This window comes from Quercus robur, chromosome 7 (genome assembly GCF_932294415.1).
Source record: "Quercus robur chromosome 7, dhQueRobu3.1, whole genome shotgun sequence".
NCBI classification, from domain to species: Eukaryota; Viridiplantae; Streptophyta; class Magnoliopsida; order Fagales; family Fagaceae; genus Quercus; species Quercus robur.
The window spans coordinates 19257278-19280478 of record NC_065540.1 but is presented as its reverse complement, the minus strand read 5'-3'; the positions used below and the strand labels follow the sequence as shown (position 1 = coordinate 19280478).

The 23201-nt window shown below is 33.1% G+C and overlaps 2 protein-coding genes across 4 annotated transcripts; both read right to left on the bottom strand.

Moving 5' to 3' along the window:
- Nucleotides 1-194: 194 nt before the first annotated feature.
- Nucleotides 195-2950, bottom strand: LOC126692653 (mannose-1-phosphate guanylyltransferase 1-like). The gene is made up of 5 exons (XM_050388344.1): nucleotides 2735-2950; nucleotides 1899-2034; nucleotides 1391-1453; nucleotides 1033-1272; nucleotides 195-949 (listed from the first exon to the last, which is right to left on the bottom strand). Exons 2-5 carry the CDS (start codon nucleotides 2007-2009, stop codon nucleotides 278-280), a joined length of 1086 nt encoding a protein of 361 aa, XP_050244301.1. The 5' UTR covers nucleotides 2010-2034; nucleotides 2735-2950; the 3' UTR covers nucleotides 195-277.
- A 6284-nt stretch (nucleotides 2951-9234) lies between these two features.
- On the bottom strand, nucleotides 9235-12523 carry LOC126690860 (wall-associated receptor kinase-like 20). Of its 3 annotated transcripts, none has more exons than XM_050385980.1 (4): nucleotides 11746-12523; nucleotides 10776-10778; nucleotides 10637-10699; nucleotides 9235-10395 (listed from the first exon to the last, which is right to left on the bottom strand). In XM_050385980.1, exons 1-4 carry the CDS (start codon nucleotides 12521-12523, stop codon nucleotides 9323-9325), a joined length of 1917 nt encoding a protein of 638 aa, XP_050241937.1. In that variant the 3' UTR covers nucleotides 9235-9322. The 3 variants fall into 3 exon arrangements, with proteins under 3 accessions (XP_050241937.1, XP_050241939.1, XP_050241938.1); XM_050385982.1 differs by lacking the exon at nucleotides 10776-10778 and adding an exon at nucleotides 10466-10477 and having other exon boundaries at nucleotides 10667-10699; XM_050385981.1 differs by lacking the exon at nucleotides 10776-10778.
- Nucleotides 12524-23201: the final 10678 nt, after the last annotated feature.

Here is a 23201-nt window from a genome sequence, read left to right as displayed (position 1 = left end):
GTGAGTGTGTGTTTGTGGCCATAGTATGCTCCTTCAATGGCCTCTTATCTCTATTCCATGAAAGCATCCCCATTAAATTTATATTTTACTCACATAAGATATACAGTCAGTACAAATAACTAATGCTAACTGTTAGTTTAAAGCAGGACTTTGCACTAACAACTGATGGTGGAAAAAAGAGAAAGCAAGGAATATTTAAAAAAGAGTTAAAACTCTTTCAAAATCAAGTTAATATACTGAACATGGTAGATGCCTGAACCATATCTCACATTAATTCTCACATAACAATCTCTGGTTTCAAAATGCTAGATTTAATCTCCTTATGAGGCAGGACAACGCCCCCATTGCTGTAAATCTCATCACCTACATGAACATCTTCTCCTAAGATTGTCATGTTCTCTACTCGAGCCCACCTCCCAACAGTGGAATGCCATCCAATGATACTACTGGAGATGCAAGCATGCTTCTTGATTCGAACTCCACGCATTAAAGTACAGCATGAGAGCCTAACCCCTGGCTCAATTACACATCCTGGACCAATGGCTACATCAGGTCCAATAAGACAACCATCCCCAATTACAGCAGTCTCATCTATAAGGACATTTCCTAAAATGTGAGATCCCTTGGCCAATTTTGGTGAGGATTTTTTCCGCAAGGAATCCAGGTACAGTCTTAGGCCTGTAATGTAATCTTTTGGCTGTCCAATGTCCATCCAAAACCCAGGTAAGAGCATAGCATAAAGCTTTTTCTCTGCTGCAATCTTAGGAAACACCTCCTTTTCAATTGAAGTGGGCCTCAATTCAATCCGATCAAGAACAGAGGGGTTCAACAGGTAGATTCCAGCATTGATCTTGTTGCCCACAAATATTTTTGGTTTCTCTACAAATTTTTCTACTTTCCCGGTTGTTTCTTCTGTAACCACCACACCATATTTTGACGGCTCATGCACCTAACACAAACAAGAGATTTCTCTTTTCAGTACAGACAAAGGGCTTATTATCCAGATATAAAGTAATAATTGAACATAATTACCTTAGTAACCATAATTGAAGCTTCCCCACCATGACTTTTGTGGAATTCAATCATTTCTTTTAGCGGGTACTCACTTATAACATCACTGTTAAGGACAAAGAAAGGCTTGCCAGAGCCATCTATCAATTTATCCCTTGCTAGAGCTAAAGGACCTGCTGTACCAAGGGGCTCAGTCTCCTGTGAGCAGGTGATCTTGATTTCAAGCTTTTTCTCAAATTCTTTTAAGAAATTCAGCATAAGCTGCAGAAGGAGTAAAAGGAATTACATACTTATGGACATTTCAAAATTTGGCAGCAACAATGACAAAATAAAATATAAAGGAAGCTTTATTAATAAATAAAAAATGGAGTGATTTTACCTCTGGTTGGTAATTGATGGCCAAAACCACTTCAGTCACTCCAATAGCTTTGAGAGCTTCAATCTGGTTACAAATTATTTAGCCCATGGTTAAAATAGGGACTATACCGATCAGCCCAGCTAGTCAATTTCATATGATGGAAAAAATTTAATAGGTTGGAAAGATTCATACAACTATTAACTTGGTTTCCTCTTTTCAGAGCAAGAGAATAATTTATGACAAACTCAGATAGATGAACTAATAAATAGAATTTAATTCAAATTATACTTTGAAATTAAAGCAAGTCAGAGATAAAGCCTCAAATTTGATGTCAATCCATAAAAAGAAAAAAAAGGAAAAAAAGAAAGAAAAAAAAAGAGAGGGGGTGGAGGGGTCTTATGCTGGATCTAGCACAACGCCATGGAAAAACTGTAACAAGAAAATGGGAGGGAAGAGAAAACCCAGTGAAGTGTCAAAAGACAACAGCACAAATTATTTCAAGAAAGAAGGGCATGCTGCAAAGACAAACCTGATGCAGTATCATGGGTTTGTTGGCAAATTCAACCAGCGGCTTTGGTGCACTGAGGGTCAAAGGCCTCAACCTTGTTCCAAACCCTCCAACAAGAATTAGTGCTTTCATGGTGACAGCCTAAATCCTTCTTTTCCTGTATTGTTAAACCCTCAGACTCAGTAAGTACCTTATGCCAAATGTACATAATATGTAAGGAAAAAAAAAAGCATAAAAAACGGGTATCAATATCGAATAGACCCTCGTTCTTATTAGCTCTTCCATTAACGTATAGTTGATAAACTCAAACCAACATCCCTTAATTTAAAATTGTGAACAAATTTAAATGGATCTTCAATCTTGACATAATCACTAAATGCAGGTGCAAGTCAGTGTTTTTCATAGAGGGAAATCTTCCAAGTAATAGACTAGTTGTGATTGATATAAACTAACTATGAATTTAATCATTTAACCATTATTCTGATAGCGATAATAAGGAAAACCTATATGTATGCTTCAGCTGAATTAACGATGCAAATTTCCATCCATTGCTGATTTCCTCAAATGTGCAAAACATAAAAATTTAATTCTTAGTTATTTGTACAGGAAACAACATATGATAGAATAGCAACAATAATAAGCACCCAATTCATCAAATTTTGTTTTCCAGACATAAAAGTTCACAAATTTATGAGCAGACAGAACAAATTTGAATCAAAATGTATTTCAGAACATACAATTTATATAGCAGTGACAATTTGTAGATTCCCAGAATGTTTTGGTTAAAATAAAAGATTCCCAATTTACAATCAAAGGTAGATCAAAACGAAGTTAAGGGAGAAAATACTAAAACTCACAAAGAGAGAGAGACAGAGAGAGAGCTGATGATGAACGTTCTGCTGAGACAGACAAAGGTTTCGATATAGGACTCTCTTCGAATTTTAAGAAATTGGAAGCTTCCGAGGTCTAAAGTAAATGTCTAAACTCTCAAACTCAGTTTTGTTTTTGAGGAATAAGAAATAGCGTGGAGCCTGCGTCATATCTCCGAGTTGGCTAATGGTCATTGGGTGCTAGGTCACTTAAGGAAGACGAGTTTTTTTTTTTTTTTTTTTTTATAGATAGACAATAGAAATAGTGATATACGAATATCCATCTATCTATTCTATGATCCTATCTACCGACATATCTAATTAGATTAAAACTTTTCTTTGGATAAAAAATCTGATTATAATTTTTTCGTGTCCATTTTATCAATTGATTTTTGATGTAGACTGAAATAGAACTCCAAATCTGTTATTCAACTATCAAAGATTTTACCAGTTAAGCTAACTGAAACCCACAAAAAATATTGTTGAAATTGAGAAATTTAAATAATTATAAGTCATAGTTTTAAAAATTATATATATCTCTTCTCAAAAAAAAAAAAAAAAAAAAGTTAATTATTACCTTTTTACAAATTTACAAACTTGTGAAAAACCCAAACCTCCCACTACAAAAAAAATTTCAAAAAATTATATATATATCTCAATACACACAAACCTCCCACTAGGCAAATGCGAACTTCCCACTAACCACTATACAAAATCAAACGGAAAATCCATTCAACTCATATTTAAGATTCAGTTTTCACTTCTCATTAAAAGAATTATATATATATATATATATATATATAAAAATATAAAAAAAAAGTTTCAGCTTTCACTTTGCATATGTTAACTTCATTATTCTAAAGAAAAGTTAGAATGAATTTTGCTGATTAATTTGGAACAAATATGGCGACTTGGCAAGAGATGAATCAACTCTAAAAGAGGTACATACTATCCAGTCTATCATTTAGTCAAACAATTTTTAAAAATTTCCTTCTCTATCCCTCAATCAAACAATTGATGATACATCTCTTACATTTTTATTAGTTGCACAGAATGGAAAGGTCAACCACTAGGATGGAGGTAATGCTCTTTCATTCTATTTACTCTTTAAATGATTTTATATATTGGTAGATATTTATTCAATTTGGATTAAAAAAAAAAAAAAAGAGTGCAAAATTGAAGAAGGATAGATAAGAATTTTAATATTTAAAGAGTTTCAGTTTGTCAATTCCCCTCATGTTGCTCCAATATGGTTAACTGACGCCCAAATTTCTGTTGTCAAACTCTCACTCTCTCACACTACCTACTTAAGACCCTCTCTCACTTGTTGACGATGTCACCGTGTAGTCCATAAGTTATTCCTTATTCATTTTTCTTTCCAATTTTTTTTAATACTTAAATTAGATCCCATTATCTTTTGAACCATGTTTTTCATATATTTGTTGAATTGCTTGAGGATTTGTTTAATTTTTTGTAGTTGTATAATTTAATTACATGTAGTTAGGGTTTTAGAATAGTTTGAAGATTTCTTTTCCTTTGTCTATCTTAGAGGTTTATGGGCATTATGATTTGGAAATTCAATCTTCCAAAGTTTTGTGCAAACAATTTTTTAATTTCAATTATTTATGAAAAAAAAATTATTTGTTACTTTCTCAAAATATACAAATTGAAATTACATCCCAATGGTGTAAATTGTGGTTTATTCTTCTTTCTAGTTTTACAGATTCACTAACCATAAAATTCTACAAATCAACAAAGAATTTAAATCTTCTTTTCTTGTGGGTGTTGGAAACTCAATCCACTTTATTAATATCAATATTAAAATAAAGTATAATATGTCTCTTATGTTTTTAAAGGTGAGGCATTAGGACCTTGGATTAAAACCATGGACTTAAATCTCATTCTACTTTGAGTTTGTTAAGTTCTATGTAGCACGGGTGCGTTTCGGGACTCGGGTGCGGGTGCGAGACTCGGTAATTTTTGAAAAAGTAGGGTGCGGGTGCGGCGGGACTCGGTGATTAAAAAATTATTAAAAATATTTTTATTTATATTTTCTATATATTTTACTATTAAAATATTTTTAAAAAACACATTACTATGCTTTGATTCACAAAACAAAGAAATAAGAAGGCAAGAAACACATTAATATGCCGCTGAGGTGAGAATTTCGGATTTGCCAGCCAGATTCAAGGCAGATTTTGGCCTTTTTCGGCCGTATCGGTCGCTGGCCGATACGAACCGATATGGCCGATACGGCTCGATTCTTACAGAATTAGCCCAATTCGGAGCGAATCGAAGCCGATTCGGTTCGATTTGCCGTGAATCGAGTCGCGTCGGCGTGGAAAAAAAAAAAAAAAAAAAAAAAACTCAAACGCGGCACCGACGTGCGGGCAACCGCGTCGGGCCACGTCGGACGCAGGTGCGGCACCCTCCTAGTCGCATCCGTGCTTTCTAGGTTAAGTTATTATAGTTGTTAGATGTCTTTTTAATAAATTTTCTCATTGACTGTATTACATTTTTTGTGTTTCAGTTTCTTTGTCATTGTGAGAAACGAGAGGCCGAGAATATTATTTCTCAAAGTAATAACTCAATTGCTAATATCACACCCCCTAGATCGAGAGTTTTATATTTTGGGTTGCCATTTTTTATATTTATGTTTATGTTTACGTTTATTAAGTTTTTATATAATAATTGTAATTAAAACAAATGGTCCCTTACATTAATAACTCTTTAGGATTTCTTAAGTGGTAAATAAAAGTAAACGAGATATGTTAGAGTAGATTAAGAATCTTCTTAAAATATAATAGCAACAAATTTAGATATGAAAAAAAATAATAAATCATTGAGCACAAATATAATTCAGGTATACTTTAATTTTTCTTTACCTTAGGTTTTGAATATTTGGGTTATTTACAAATTTAATTCTAGCAAATCCAAGCCTTTGAGAATCATATATCTCTGAGAATTATTGCTATTGGTTTGTGTTTTCTGCTTAATTCTGCTGGAATACTGACCAGTGGCTTAGATTCTCTAATATAATTTTTATTTCAGCAAAACTAAGCATGGGAACAAGTCTGTGTTTTATGAGAATCATTGTATTGACATTGTTTGAAAGTGAATATTTTAAGTTGAGTGAGAGCCATGTTCTAATATGGCTTTTATGTGAATTTCAAAATTAAATAAAGACCTGACAGGCTATTAAATAAAGTATTATGTTAGAAAGAACAGCATTTATGATGCTTGAAATTAAATAGCCTATAGCAAATAATAGCCCATATAAATTGATCAGAGATCATCTATGTGAGTTGGAGTGTTCTCACTGATTGATTAAGGAGGAATTATTAAGATTCCCACACTGAGGCCCCACCGAAAAACGTCCCAGTACCAGTATTTCAAAGCTCCAAGCCATAGAGAATATATACATGAACCAAATATGTATAGTGCATTTCCTAATATGAGGGAGAATTTTCTTCCCAAGTATCACAGGTCCAAGCCCCACCTACAATTCCACTCTAAGAAGCAAGTTCTGCAACCAGTTTTGATTTAATTCTAAGAAATCATCCTCCATATATAGAACTGCACGTGGCGAACCCCCACTTGCAATCCCACACTAAGAAGTAAGTTCTACAACCAGTTTTGTTTTAATTCTGAGAAATCATCCTCCTTATATAGAATTGCACCTGGCAAAATCCCTGTTACAAAAAAAAATTTACTGTTTCTCAATTTTTTTTTTTAATCATAATTAGCATGATCTAATATGCTAAACATTAAAAATTATTTTTCGATACTAATAAAGTCTAAAGTGTTTTCAAAAAAACGTTTTATAATAATTGGCATTATCTAATATACATGTATATGTATATGTATATATATTTTTTTGTTGAGAAGAAGATGTGTGTGTGTGTATTTAGAAGAATTTATATGTATATATTTATGTTTATTTTATGAAGTTTTTATATAATAATTGTAATTAAAACATATGGTTCCTTATATTCATAACTCTTTAGGATTTCTTAAGTGGTAAATGAAAGTAAACATGATATGTTAGAGTAGATTAAGAATCTTCTTAAAATATAACAAAAACAAATTTAGATATGAAAAAAAAGTCATTGAGCATAAATATAATTCAGATATACGTTAATTTTTCTTTACCTTAGGTTTTGAGTACTTGGGTTATTTACAAATTTAAGCATTCTAGCAAATCCAAGCCTTTGAGAATTGTTGTATCTCTGAAAATTATTGCTACTGGTTTGTGTTTTCTGCTTAATTCTGTTGGAATACTGACCAGTAGCTTAGATTCTCTAATAAAATCTATATTTCAGCAAAATTAAGCACATTTATAGGTCTGCATTTTATGAGAATCATTGTATCTACATTATTTGTATGTGAAATTTTTAAGTTGGGTGAGAGACATCTTTTAATATGGCTTTTATGTGAATTTCAAAATTAAATAAATTTAAAATATATTCACTAGGAGATTATTTAATCAATAGAGTTTAATGCTTAGTAAATTTAACAATAAATGAAGTACTAAAAGAAAAAAGGATTTGGCTTATCTCGAGTACTTTTTTAACTGAAATCTCTTTTTGTTTTGATGAGAAACTACTACATCACCCACTAACTAAATAAAAGGTGGAGATTAAAACCAACTACCATTTATTATTGTATATTTAAAACAAAATGAGGTATTCAATTAAAAAAATATTGGAGGTAAGCCAAACCCAAGAAAAAAAGGTGTAGACTTTAAATAATTAATGATTTATCAAAGCAAGCATTCATATGTAATTTGTTGGTGGAATTAATAGAACATTAGTTCATATGGTAAGTTTCAAATCATAGTCAACCACAACACTTGTTAGAATTAAAGCTAATAAAAAAAAAGGTTAGATATATTAACCTATCAAAAAGAAAAAGTTAGATATCTTAACAAAATGAAACTAGTGTGTGTATGGGACTATTATATAAATATAATATAATATAAACTTATAACGTTTACTTCATAATAATTGTTCTTTAACTGGAAGAGTGCACATATAAATAAAATATAATATAAACTTATAGCATTTATTTCATGATGATTGCTCTTTAATTGGGAGTGTGCACGAATTGGCATAAAGTGTTGAAACTTGATGACAACAAATGCATTAATGCAATATGACAACAAAGGCAATGTGAGGTTTAGTAAATGCGGCATATTGAAGAGAACCAACCAAACTACGAGATTGAGTAGGATCAGAGAGAGAGGTGAAGTAGTGGAAATGCATAAAGTAGAGGAGGAGGAGATGGGGGATGGAGTGAGGCTTTGAATTAGACATGTGAAATTTAGCCAAGAGTTCGAGAATGTATTTCCATTGATGAACAATAACCAAAGGAACATGTAATCAACTTGAAGACCCAAAAAATACCGGAGAGGCCCTAAGACCTTGAGCTCAAAATGTGTTGAGAGTTGATAGATATGGGCAGTAATAACAGATTGAACATTGCGTGTGATATATAACAATATCATCAACGTAGAGAAGTAGATAGACACACCTTGAATTGCCAAAACACAAAGAGGCTTGGATATAATTATCACCTTTTTTTTGGTCTCACCTTAAAATAAAAAAAAGCTAAACTATTTATTTTTGTATCACATTTTAATAAATAAGTTATAGAAAAGTACAAGATGCCAAATTCACTATCTTTAACATTTTTTTGCAGGTTAAATATGTTACACACAAGTTGTTTTACACATACTCCAAAAAAATAATTGAAATTGTGACTTTATCCCAAAAAGCAATTGCATTCGTAAAATTAATATTTCAATTGCTTTTTAAGGTGTGTGTAAACTGTGTAAAACAACTTGTGTAATAAATACTACTATTTTTTTAACACAATGCACAAAAATGTAATATCCCGTCTTTGTTTGTTTTGTTTTTGTTGTTGTTGTTTTTTTTTTTTTTTCCCTTCAAGGGTTGTCAACCCCACGGTCCAACTCATTCCCTTTTGTGTAAAAAAAAAAATCCTCCTCAAATCATAAGCAATTCATCTTTTACTTATGTTTGCTTCTGAATTTTTTTTTCCTTTGTGTAAAGTTCCTGTAATCAAAGTCAAGCATGCATGTCTTTGTTAATGAACGCCACTTTTATTTTTTTTTATTTTTTTTTTTTTATTTTTGTGGTAATCAAAGCCAAGCATGGTGTACTTAGATCCTCTAAGATTATTATTGTATTCCAATATTTGACGGATGTTTTGAAATACTGAAATTGGTAAAATATAAAGTAAAGCATTTATACTTTTCTAGTAAAACATGAGACTTTAATTTGTTCATGCACAAGTGATAATCAAAATGCGGCATGTTAGACTTCTCCAAGTAAAAAGATACAGATGAACCGGCTCGTCTGTCATTAGATCTCATATATTATCGATGCATTTGTGTAATTGTGCTTACAAATTCTACAGTTTCTTATACATGCTTACTTTTCTTAGAAACTTTAGATTGTCCTACTGACTACGAGACCATATTTATAAAGAGGGAAAATGCTACAAAAATCCTTGTCACAACTCACTAGTTATTAAAGAAGTACCAATATACATCTAGTAAGTAGCAGAAACCTCACTACAAACAATACCAATAATGTACTCAATCTCATCAGCAACTTCTTTCATTGACGGCCGGTTTTGCCTATGCTCATCCAAGCACGCTGCTGCTAGAGATCCCAGTGCCTTCATAGTCTCCAATTCTACCTTCCTAGCGCCTTCTTTAAGCATTGGAGCGATTGCATTCATGAGCTTCTCTTCTCTCAATATCTTCTTCATAAAAACAACCAAGTTCACATCTTCATCTTCTCTGTTGAAATCAATAGCTTTCTTCGAAGTCAACAGCTCCAGCAAAACAACTCCAAAGCTATAAACATCACTCTTATCGGTCAGTTGGAAGTTTAGATAGTATTGGGGGTCAAGATAACCTAAAGTTCCTTGAGCACATGTTGTAATATGACTTGTTTCGTTCACATCCAACCTTGACAGCCCAAAGTCTGAAACTTTAGCATTAGCCTTTTCATCTAGTAAAATGTTGCTTGATTTTATATCCCTGTGGTAAATCCGTGGTATAGCAGAAGTGTGGAGATATGCAAGCCCTTCAGCTACTTGGTGAGCAATGGTAAGCCGCCGGTACCAGGAGAGTGGCACTGGCTTGCTAGAATGAGTCCCATGGAGATGATAAAAAAGGGTTCCATTTGGAATGTACTCATAGATTAGAAGAGGTTGATGAAGCTCAACACAACAGCCCAGAAGTCGGACTAGGCTTCGATGGTTAACCTGGCAAAGAATTCGTACTTCATTGAGAATTTGATCAATACCCTTTGTGTTTCCTGGCTTGGCACGCTTGACGGCTATGGTGGTTCCATCGTCAAGAATGCCTTTGAAGACCTCACCAAAACCGCCGGAGCCAAGGAGTTTGTGCTTGGAGAAGTTGTTGGTTGCTCTTGTTATTTCTTTGCCAGTGAAGGTCCTGGCTGATTTGCCATAACTGTTGTTGGCACTCAACATGTCTATCTGCATCTTGCTTAGACTTGATTGGGCTTTTCTTCTAATGCACTGTCGATGCTTGTACACTATAGCGGAAATTAAGACTCCGAATAGCATTGCACCTCCAGAAAACATTAAGCCTACAAAATATATAATGATCGCAAAGTTGAGTCCTACCGTACAAGAAAATGCAGGAACTATGAAGTCTACATTTGCATTTTTCTTTTACTTTATAGCTTATTGTTTTATACTTTTTAAAATTTTAATTTCTCTAAGTATAACTATATCTTAACGAACTTTCAATAAATAAACATTGTAAATTTTCAACAAAAAAAGTTGAATGCAAACAGAGAGAGAGGTTCTATGAGAATTTGTACATACCTTCAATGAGTGGAGTTAGGCTCTCTCTACCATGGCAACCTCTTCCATGTTGACATTTCACGTCTGCCAAAAGCAAGAGGGCAACATAATCAAAGATTCAAAAGACCACAAGCTTTTTTATGGAAATACTTGAAAAAACTGTCTTTGATTGTGCATCGCAGATTTCAAAAAAGATCGGATTGCTACCAATTTGTATTGGCTTTTGAGAGATCAATTATTCTAGGTGCAAAGTATTTGGGAGTAATGATATAGAGGACCTGAATTGTTTGATAATTTAGTCTTTCCAATTGTATTATGTTTGGAAAAAAGCACACATTTGGGGAGTGATCACAATGGTTATGGTGCCAGTGGAAGACTAAAGTTCCTTTCTAAATTTTGTGATAAAAAAAAAAAAAGAAAAAAAAAGAAAGAGAATGAAATCGAGGGCGACTTTGCACAAAATTACCCCCAAGAATTTTTCATGTTATAAAGCAATGCTTGGTAATTAGCTATTGTAATTTCTTAATGAGAAATAATGGTATATTCATAACATTTTCACAACAAATTTTATGTGACAGGTTATTACTTATTGTTACTAGTAGACAAAAAAAGTAATTTTAGTAATAAATTCAAATTAAAAACCTATAACAATCTACCAATTAAAATTTGATGTAAAAGTGTTGTAAAAATGCTGTGAATGTATCATTCTCTTACTACTTAATTAGTGAAACCCAGATCCTATTCCCAAAACCTTTAACATGACCTTCAGTTGTGTTTCTAACATCGTACTAAACAAGAATACTAGGGAATCAATGGCTTCTACGACTCTAAGCACATGGCCAGGTTAGCATCGTGCATCTCCAAATCACGTTTGTGCCATACATTTACTCACAAATCTAGGTTTTTGCATGGCATTCTGTGGTTTGGTAGCTGCAAGAAGCTAGAAAACTATAATATAATGCACGCATTACATGGTGAAAAATAATATTAGTGTCAGATTATCAAAGAAGATCATTTATGGTGAAAGATCTCCATTCCAAAATTAACAATTATACCACCAAAAATAATTACTATGATAGTAATAATAAGAAAATAAGAAATTAAAAAGCCAATGTAACAGTGCAACTCACTTTTGCAAACTCCATTGATGGGGTCCCATTGAAACCCAGCCTTGCATAAGCACCGTCCAACACTCGCCAAATTAAATAAACATTCCGAATTCGCCAAATCTCTACAATCAACCGGCATTTTGCAGACTAGCTCATGTGGCAATGCCCACTCTATCTCCAATCCTGGCTGTGGCCATTCATTCACAGGCAAAGAAGTATCCAAATTTACAAAACTTACATAGGCTGAGCACCGTTCCTGTCGAATTCTTATCCTATACTCGCTGAAAGACCCACCTGTCTTAAACCAACAGCATAGCACTGGCGAAAATCCACAGGCGGCTGCCACGGCCGCAGTACCTCTAATGTAGTTATGGCACATGCTAGCTGATGAGCAATTCATTGAAAGTTGAAGCATTTCAGTGGAACAGTTCATAAGCATGACTGTGTTGCTGCTAGTGATGTTGAATGGGAGGTTATTGTCTAGCTGTATTCCATTGCTCCAAAGATCGGCTGCCATGCATGTGTTCTTGGCTAAGCCGGGTGGTCGGAGAATTAGCCTTTGGATCTGAGGATTGATGGATGTAATCACGTAGGATGATCCATTGAGTGCATTGAACCAAAGTGTGCCTGCTTTGCACTGAACCTTATAGGATTGGTCACCACAGTTAGGTCCAGTGCTAAGTGGATATGGCACTAGAGTGTGACCACAGTCCTCGCAAAGCTTTGCTGCAATGACACACTCGGTGAAACATAGCAATGTTACTATTAGGACTATAAGAGAGAGCATATTGTACTCCATTAAAGGTTTAGTGGTTTTGAACTTTTGTGGTGGAAGTGCTCTCTAATTGCCCAGGCTAACTCATTTACTGTTCCGTTTTAGGCTTTTAGGCAGTGTATTTCATTTCTTATAAAATAAAATTTCTGCTATGAAACTAAATTAGAAAAATATATTTAGATTATAATTCAACTAGGGGATAGTCCATCTAATCTCGTACGGCACAAATGGGCTGTTGATGTTACCAATGCTTTAGGAGAAAAGAGCACTTGCTCTCTGAATAAAATATGGGGCAAGCAAATCGTAAACTTTTGGGTTTCTTAAAGTTTCCTTAAATGCAGGACTATGTTTACGGCGAAGATTCTTGTGCTCAGAAATTAATGGAATCAAACCCCTGTAGTACTGTACTATATATTTATTATTTATTAGTTACAGTAATTATTTAACTTAGCTAACCTTGTGTGCCTTGAAGTACATGACTGCTCGCTGAGTTTTTTTTTTTTTGGGATGAAAACTAATGTGGTTGTTGCATTAACAAGCCTCACTGATTTGGCTTGGTGAAACCATTCAGCCAGGTTCAATTCAAGAAACAAACGACATTCCCCATTCCCATAAGGATTTGTAGAACTTAGAGAGATCACATAAGTGGGCCTTGACGATTTCCAAAACTTCTGTCTCACCATCTTTAATTTGAGAGATGAAGATACGTTATGTCAATTTTGATCAAAATTATCTAAATTGGTGATTCATCTATTTGGTTAAAATTTTCAAGATCCAAAGCTGCTTCAGCTTGTTTAGCTTCCCATCACCTTGTTTACCTTCCAAAACAAGTTTCATGGGTTTAATTTAACTATTTTCACTTTTCCACTGCCGATGAAATGCAGTGAGGGTGCCCTGATACTAGCTTTCGATGATATCAGAGCGTGTAATTCATGATAGGGTCTGATAATGAGTACCCTAGAGCATTTATTAGTAGACTATTTAAAAAAAAATTTGATATCACTTTTATGGGAAATATAAAAATCTATTAAAAAAATAAGTTATCTCTTAAAACAATTATTAACTTTTTCCTTTTGTGATACTCCTTGTAGAGGGAAGAAAGCACCATAGAAAGCATAAAGAAAAAACCCTGAAGAACACGTTAATTTTACACCTTATCATGACATACAATAGAATACTTGTGTCATTCTTATCAGTAATGACAAACTACTGTGGATCACTTATTTTGAAATTAAGAAAACTGAAAATGTACTATAAACCCATGCCATCAAGATATCAGCCTAATACGCGTAATTGGTGGCCTGCTAATCAAGATGGTAAATTTTCTTTCTTCTTCCACAACTAAAAATTTAAGTTATTGCGGCAGGTTTCTAAAACTGCCACTATATGTCATATATTGCCGCACTTTTTGGAACAGTCCCTACATATGAGATATATTGGTTTTAGCAGCGCTTTTGGAGCGCTGCAATAGACCGTATTTCTTGTAATGCTCTTTTTTTCCCCCTAATTTATGTAATACTAACTGGCCACCCATTGCTTGTTTTATACTCACACACAATTGTCTGTAATACAAACTGATGGTACAGTTTATCAACTATCCAACCCTACCCCAATGCCTACTGAAAAGGGGGATAAAAATAGTAGAGATATATGGGAGTTTGGCTAGCGGAGAAGTCTCCGATGCCTAGGTCAATCCACAGACTTTTAGGAGGACTAGAAAGTGTAGTTTAAGGATTACTTTTTCATACCTTTTTTGACAACTGTCTCCCTATTTATGCTTGTTCAACAGATCAATCCCTCTGAGATATTAGCTAAGTTATCCAACCAAACTTGCCTTCCTGATTTATACTTTATCTTGTGAATATTATCTTGGATGCCAATGGAGTAGGTTGACATGAACACACTTGTATGTAGAGAGAATTGACTTGGTTATTTGTTTCTTAGTAAACAATCTTCTTGTGCTCTGGTAGAGTTGCCACATCATCATTCTCAGCCGTGTCTAAAATGAGGTGACACTTCATTCTCCTTATCACAAATTGCAGTATTTTTACAGTCTCAATGTCTGTAAAAAAATAAGCATACTAACATGACTATGACAAAATTGTAGTTTGTCCTATGATTAAAAAGGAAATTGAAATTTATAATGAATGATAGAATGTGTAATACTAGCATGCTTAGTGATTCATATTTTGTACGTTGTTGTCAATTTCATTCTGTTTCGGTTAGAAAAATTTGCTCACGTTAGTTTATAGATGCGAATCACCCCTGACCCCCTGTTCCAGTACCACAGCCTAAATTCTAACCCCTTTTGTTCCATTCTACTAAATTATAATCGGTATGAAGATTTCGGTTCGAATGTGAACAATTTTTTTTTTTTTAAACTCATTTTACTCAACTTTTTTCATTACTTAACTCACCTATGATTTTTTTTTTTTTTTTCAATTAAGAATTTGTTTTTTCATTTGCTTTACCCATACATGACATTTTTTTTTTCATTCACTTTATCATATTTGACACATTATTCGATATTAAGAATGTGCATTATTTGATTTTAAATTCATAAATAATATGGTAAAATATTATATGTTATAAAGAATGACAAAGTTTAGCTATAAAATTAGTAGTAACCTAAGACTACAACCTTACTCAATAAAATAAATATTACTACATATTTTGAAAATCTAACCGTTAAATTGTATGTTCTTTATGCTTTTAATACACTTGTCAAATTTTGTGTCAATCAAATATCATTTACTATGTCATCTATAAGTCTATATTTTATGCATAATTTTAAATCACAAAAACTTGCAATTTAAATAATTTATTGATGACATAGTCATTGGTTTTTAATTTTCTAGAAATTTTGCAAACATGGAGGATATAAGAAGAAGATGTAACCCAATGGTGGATTTGTCAAAATTCACCTTTAATAAAAAGATATTGAGTAAGGTTGTAACTTTCAGCTACAATCGATTTTGTAGCTATATATATAAACTCCTAATTTTTAGCTAAATTAAAAAAAAAAAAAAATTTTCTCCCACCTCCACATTTTTCTCTCACTTTAGCTATCACAACTTCTTCTTTTTGAAAAAAAAAAATTAGAAATAAAATTGCTTTTTTTTTTCCACAAACATACCATTTTTTATTATCACTAAACTGTTTTTTCCCCACCTTACATTTCTCTCTCATATTAGTAGTCAAGTACTAATACAATTTTTTCTTAAAATAAAAAATAAAATAAAACTGCCATTAGTAAAATGTGTAAACCCAAAAATAAAAAATAAAAAATAAAAAGTCTCATCGCACGTGTGAAGCAAGTGTGATATGGCTTGTGTGTGTATATATATGTGTATAATGATAATAATAATAATAATAATAATAATAATAACCTTGAAACAGTATGCTGAAATCAACTGATATCGGAATATCCCATTTCAATGATAAATTGGAACAATCATCGGAAAAGAATTTGACAATGATTTTTTTACGTCAGAAGGCTCAGAACAATGGTGCACGTTTTAATATCAAAGGCAGTAAACTTCTGTTCATTAAAACCATATTTGTTTTACTTGTGAATCATCATTTTTTGTGAAGGGATTACCCCATATAAAAAGAATTGTATGTTATATGAAATTATGATGGATTGATGGAGCTTTGTGGTGTCCATCGGGACAAAACTTAACTTCGCCAATTATGAGTGCTCGATTTTGCAATTCCAGTCCCTTAATTTTAGGCTGGATACTAATTCAAAGCATGGACCAAATGGAGATATGGTTGGGCATTACAGATAAGGCAACTATCCAAAGTGCAAATGATCGTGTCGAATTCAGCCTAAAAGTTAAAAATTATTGGACCAAAAATATAAAACAAAGTTTAGTCATTATGGATCTCGATCTGCATGTGTTTGACCAACCCTTTGATCTCCATGGAAATTTTTAAATCAAAACATGATGACTAAGTATCTGTTTGAATACAGCGATCACGTCCAGTGTCTATGTTTCACCTTCTTTCTTTTTTTCTTTTTCTTTTTTTGAAAAGAGCGTTTCATGCTTTTTTAATGGATTTTGTGTACTGTTCACGGGACCCACAAACTTCTTTTTTAGCAAAACTTTCATTAAAAATGGGTCTTATGATACTATTCACACATTTAAAAATTATTTTGCTATATTATTTTCAGTTTTCAGTTTTCAATAATAAGCGATATTCACATCCTAAGAAAAAAGAAAACGTCAACCACACCCCATGACCAAGTCCAAAAGAGAGAAAGAAAGGGAAAGAAGAACGAACTACAGAAGCAACTCATATATTCAATTATATAGTTAATTAAGGATAAGGTCTTTTGGCCATGGCTCATCATTTTGTTCAGACATCACAATCCATGTTACGTCCTCACAAACCTCTCTTTTCTCTCTCTCTCTATATTATAATAAAATATAGCGCCGACAGCTTTATAATTGAACTTACACTCTTATTATTTCTAAAGGAGACGTCGAGAGTTAACAGTATATATGAGCTTTTTATTTTATAAGTGATGCATACTTGTAAATGTAAGGATACACAATTTAGGTTGGGATTGTTATATATATCATAAAGATAGTGTGTACGTAATAATACTTTACCAATACAAATATCTACAAATAACATATATCATCTCAAAAGAGGGATTTAGTTTTCAAAAGAATATTTATCATTTTTCAAAGGTCTCTGTTTGTTCTTTTATGTTGTATTCTTTCCTTTAGATTAAAAATGCTTATTTTCTTATTTTCTCCTCTATATATATATATATATATATATATTTATATAATCATAAGTTATATAACTAAAATCTATCTAAAAAAGAAAAAGAAAAAAACATTCCATGTAAAATTATAAAATTGATGAGTGATGATACACTATATAAGGGTTGTAAAATTATATAATAATTAGTCATTTACTTATTGTCACTAAAACATTTACAATAAAATTACATATTTTATAAGTTAATCTCCAAAATATATCATATATATATACTATATAATTAATATTGTGTCCTATGCACTGTGATTGCACCATGCACGTGGATGCCCTCACCTATTTATTTATTTCCCTTATTTCTCTTATGTCATGTGATCCCTATAAGTAAATTAAAGTGAATCACATAATTATTTTAAAATTCTATTGCTAAAGTTTCAAAAATATTATTTTGATTAAAATTCTATTACCAAGAATTTCTAAAAATTAAATTTCAACAAAAAAAATTATTTTTAGTGATCTACTATTGTTTTTTTTGGTTTAATAATAAAAGTGGGATCTCTTACACATCATATCAATACTATAACTAAATCAATATAAGTATTATGAAGAAAATGGGCAAATGCCCTTTTCTCCCAAACTAAGCAGCGTTTTGCTCCATTTTCCAAACTAATTAGGAAAATTTCCTTCTTTTGTAACTCGATTTGAGATAAATCAAGTTTAAAAAAAAAAAAATCTGGAGCCCTATAACGACGTTTTTAAGGATCTATAGTGACGTTTTAAGAACCTATAGTGACGTTTTGTAACTCGACTTCCATGAAATCTAGTTATAGACAATTATTTATTATTATTTTTTTACCTATAACTCGATTTCATAGAGGTCGAGTTACAAAACACCACTAAAGGTCCTGAAAATGTCACTATAGGCTCCTTAAAAACGCCGCTATAGGGCCTAACTCGATTTATCACAAATCGAGTTTTAAAAGAGAGGCATTTTCTTAATTAGTTTGGGAAAGGAGGAAAAGAGCTGTTATTTTTGCCCAAAAAGGGCATTTGGCAATTTTTTCCTAAGTATTATAAGTTGTACAACATAATTATACCATGTGACTCATTATGTGTGTGTGTATATATATATATATATATATATAAGTAATTTCCAATGAAAATTTATTATCTATTAAAAAAATAAAATATTACTCAGATTGACATCCAATTATCAAAAAGTTTCATGAAATTTAAATGGATTATCATTTTTGTTTTGAATTATTTTATAATATATTTTAATTCTTTGTTTTAATAACATATGGTCTTACACTGCTTTTCACCATGTAACTTGAAGTGATTTTTATTATTTCATTTTTATTATCTATTTTATAATTGAATTTTAATGACATTATTGAAATATTTTCTTAATTATGACTTTTAATTAATATGTGCATCGGCATAATACACACAGATAATTATGTTTTGAACTATATAAAGAAGAAATTGATACAAGGAAATCCATCAAGTAAAAAAAAAAAAAAAGGAAGGCAAAAACAACAAACAAAACAAAACTACAAACAAAAATAAAAAGACAAATTATAAGAGTGGGGTGGAGGGTGAAGGTTGGATTTATTGCATAAGTCGAGCAAAATCTTACGGTTGTGTTTGATTGGGTGAAAATTGAGTGGGTGAAAAATATGTGAAAGAAAAGTGGAAGGAAAAAAGAAATTTTCATCCGTTTGGTTCGCAAAAGAAAATGGTGAGGAAAGGTATATATGTGTCTAAGTATTTGCCACCAAGTCCACCAAAACTTTATCTCCCAAAAATTTGGAGAAAATGAGGAGGAAAAATGTCTATCGATCTATTTATTATATATATATATATATATATATATTATAAAATTTGAATCCTCAAATCAAAGGATGCACACAACGATATTTTATTTGAATCCTCAAATCAAGGAAAAATGCATTTTTTTTCAAACATATATATCATGATGACACATCATCTCTTCTTAAAACTAAAAGACTTATAAAGATATTTTATTGAAAATGACTATTCATTTACTACTAAATCATTCTTCTCAACCAAAAAAAAAAAAAAAAAAACTACTAAATCCTTTTATTGCTCTCAACCCTCTTTTTTTAGGAAACAATAATACTTAATTTAAGTATTTTCACGTTTATGTACATTCTAATTAAAGAGCAATCAATTAAAATATTTGAAGAACATACATTTTAATAATTGATAGGACTTTAATACTAACTAAATAAATCCTATCAAAAGAAAAATCATAGCAGAGTAATACTGGAATTAAAATACAAAGAAAATCCCAAAAACATTTCTTCACACAAGAATTATGATTTGGAACCTAAACAAAATTAGCTGGTCAAAAAATAAATTTCTCATAATATATACAATAAGCTTTTCTTAGGGGTTGAACTCACCTACTTAGGAATCTAACAAAAACGCATCAAGATACCCAAAAAAAAAAAAAAAAAAAAAAAAAAAAAAACCCATTCCAAATCAAGTATTAACGTCCAAAAAACCAACCCAAATCCATAAAGGCTGCTTCAGAATCTTCTCTAGGCTCCAGCAATGACTCAATGAAGGTGTGGAGGTCCAGTGCTAAGAAGAGGCGAACAATAGTATAGGTGGAGATTGAATTCTGGACATTTTATTCAACCATCAGAGATTTTATCAAATGAGCTAACTGAGTCCACTAAAATTGAAGTCTAAATGTCTAATTTTGTATCACGTGTCAAATCAATTACTTAATTTTGGTGCGAGTATTTATCACTTATTGTAATAATCAAGAATTTTGTTAGTCTTATATTAAATGTGAACTACTTTCAATAAGAATTATTCATTTTTAAAATATAATAATTTTATAGCATATTAAACTTTTAGTTTTAATTTTTATTTATTCATTTTAATACAACTAGACAAATCTTTATTTTTTATTTTTTATGAGCCTTATCGCTTGAAAGAGGGAGTATTATTTGAATTTGAATTGAGAAAGATAATTAAAAAACAAAACATAATAATTCTATGGTTCAAAGGTGTAGTTTAGTATTTTAATTAAAAATAATAATTCAAACATATTTACAAACATATAAATTTTAAACATGTTGATAAAAACATATAAGAAACAATAATTATTTCAGGTAATTAATTATTACTTCAACTCTAAAGTTTATTTCTTCGAGTTCACCTTTTTTCATATAGGGGATGGTGGGTTATACCTTATGAGAAAGAGTGGGGTTAATGAAAAAAAATTTAAAATAGAAAAAGGTTCATACTTCTTTTCTTCCTTTGAATATTATACCAATCATGTTATGGAAGCATTATTCAATTGCCATTTTTTATTCTATCTTTGTTTTAAAGGAAAATATTACACTAATTTAAAATTCTTTAATACATTAACCTCATTATAAGAGTCAACAACTTTTACTCAAAGGACCTAAATATAATATGAAAACACTATAAAATTATATATATACATATATATAAATATATATGTAATGACTCAATTTGTAACGACCCCAAGATAATATTGGGCTCGTACGTAAAGAGGGCCCAAACAATATCATTTGTAGAGCGTGGGTTTGAAAGGCTAGGCCTTGGTCACCGGACGGTAGTTCAGGTTGGCTCTAGTCAGTGAATCTCGTCCGAGGAGTCTGGGGAGCTCTATGCTCTTCTTATTCTCCATGTTTCTAGAACACCATGGCTAGGAGGACGGGTTGTCCCCCCCCCCCCCCCTTCTCACACTGCCTCTCTTATCCTTTTATACGGGCATTTACCCTATTACCGCGTCCACGTGTAAGCTCAATTTCCTAAGACTTAAGACTTGTCCTGTCAGCCCATACCTAAAGTGGTTGGGGGGAGGTTGCAAAAGCTGAAGAGTATGGTCCTATCAGGTGCAGAAAGCTTTACTGCAATACTGGCAGCCTTTTACTTGCGCGGTTTCCGCACTGTGATCACTCTTCCTTTTAGGGGCATTTATGGCATGCCGAGCAGGAGCTCGTCCTCGGCCATTTCCTCGGCGCAGGCCTTGGACCTTAACATGAAATGGGCTGGGGTCATAAACTCTCTGGCCCCACAATAGCCCCTCAAAATCCTGCTGTCCGACCTCTTGGTCGGAGAGGAGGGTTTTGGTGATGCCACGTCTTTATTGCGGTTTGCTTAGCTCTGCCCTTCATCAATGCGGGTGTCTCTTTATCTATCTAGGAAACACGCCGGACTACGAGACATTCCTCTGAATTCATTCACGATGTGCTCCTGCTGTTTCAGTTGTTCAAGACGCGTCTTTAATGATTTCCCTTTACGAGACCATTTAAATCCGACGGTTATTGACGGCGTGGGGAAGTGAAGTGGGTATATTCTCGTTTACAGATTTTCTTGAAAATTTGGATAGATTAAGTGCCTCCCGTTTTGCCCTTCATATAAGAAGAAAGGCAAGAGGTTACTTCTCTTACACAGAGACCCTTTAATCCTTTTAAAGTCTGAAACCCTTAGCCTCTCCCAGAGTTTCCCTTATCCGCTCGCTTACACCTTGAATTGTGATACGTTTGAGATAGGAGCGGGAATGAAGAGACCATACCCCTCCCAGAAACGCCATGTTCTTCCGAAACTTAAAATGGCTCGGTTAGGGCAGGGATGACAGAGACTCAAGATACCTCTCATCCTCCCTTCAGCCAAAATCCGAAGTAAGGGCTCGTCGTGTCAAACTTTTGGTGCGACTGAGCTGGGGTCACCCATTATCAGTACCAACCGCTCTCTTATGAGCATAGCTAACATGGCATCAGCGTGTTAGGAGTCAGGACTGACGCAGAGACAAAGTGTCCCTACTTCTTTCTCTCTTCCTTCACTGGTGCCTCCTTTTGCCTCCCCTTCTTCTTTCCCATCACCAGATCCATCCTGGTGCTTTTCCTTCTTCCTCTTCTTCTCCTCTTCCACCAAGGGAGGTCCTCCTCTCAATATGGTTGCTATTGGGACAGAATTTGGAAAGACTTCGGAGCAGAGCTTAAAAAGACTTCCGGTTGTTTGTTTGTTTGTTTTTTTATTTTTTATTATTGTTTTTGTAATTTGTTTTCTGTGTAGGCTTGTTTAAGCCCTTCATTGTATGCTGTAATACCTCTTTATATTAATAAAAGTCAACATCGCTTTATTTTGTATATTCCATTTCTTCTTTCTGAAATGGTTATGCCGTGAATAGACGTACTACCATATGACTTCTTTTTTATTTTTATATTCTGAACGATGCTTAGGGCCGAAATCCCAGTTAATAAAAAAACCTTGCTCTACGCTTATTGAAACTATCCGGCACAATGATGCCGACTTGAACAAATGATATTTAGGGGAAAAACCTTTGTTTGAGAGAAAGATGTAATTCTGTACTTATCGGGCTATTCGGCTAGGCCTTGGTCACCGGACGGTAGTTCGGGTTGGCTCTAGTCAGTGAATCTTGTCCGAGGAGTCTGGGGAGCTCTATGCTCTTCTTATTCTCCATGTTTCTAGAACACCATGGCTGGGAGGACAGGTTGTCCCCCCCCCCCCCCCCTTCTCACACTGCCTCTCTTATCCTTTTATACGGGCATTTACCCTCTTACCAGCATCCACGTGTAAGCTCAATTTCCTAGGACTTAAAGACTTGTCCTGTTAGCCCATACCTAAAGTGGTTGGGGGGAGGTTGCAAAAACTGAAGAGTATGGTCCTGTCAGGTGCAGAATGCTTTATTGCAGTACTGGCAGCCTTTTACTTGTGTTGTTTCCGCACTGTGATCACTCTTCCTTTTAGGGGAATTTATGGCATGCCGAGCAGGAGCTCGTCCTCGGCCATTTCCTCGGCGCAGGCCTTGGACCTTAACATGAAATGGGCTGGGGTCATAAATTCTCTGGCCCCACAATATATATATATATATATATATATTTATATGTGTGTGTGTAGGGACGTGTTTGGATCTTGGGCCTAAGTTATAATTGGA

Bases quoted from the DNA above. Each gene is read 5' to 3' on its own strand.
- LOC126690860 (XM_050385980.1), bottom strand. From the start codon at position 12,523: ATGGAGTACAATATGCTCTCTCTTATAGTCCTAATAGTAACATTGCTA. The intron at 10,396-10,636 runs GTATGTACAAAT...TATATTTTGTAG, and splicing joins CCTAACTCCACTCATTGAAG to GCTTAATGTTTTCTGGAGGT.
- LOC126692653 (XM_050388344.1), bottom strand. From the start codon at position 2,009: ATGAAAGCACTAATTCTTGTTGGAGGGTTTGGAACAAGGTTGAGGCCT. The intron at 1,454-1,898 runs GTTTGTCTTTGC...ATTTGTAACCAG, and splicing joins AACCCATGATACTGCATCAG to ATTGAAGCTCTCAAAGCTAT. The intron at 1,273-1,390 runs GTAAAATCACTC...CTCCTTCTGCAG, and splicing joins CCATCAATTACCAACCAGAG to CTTATGCTGAATTTCTTAAA.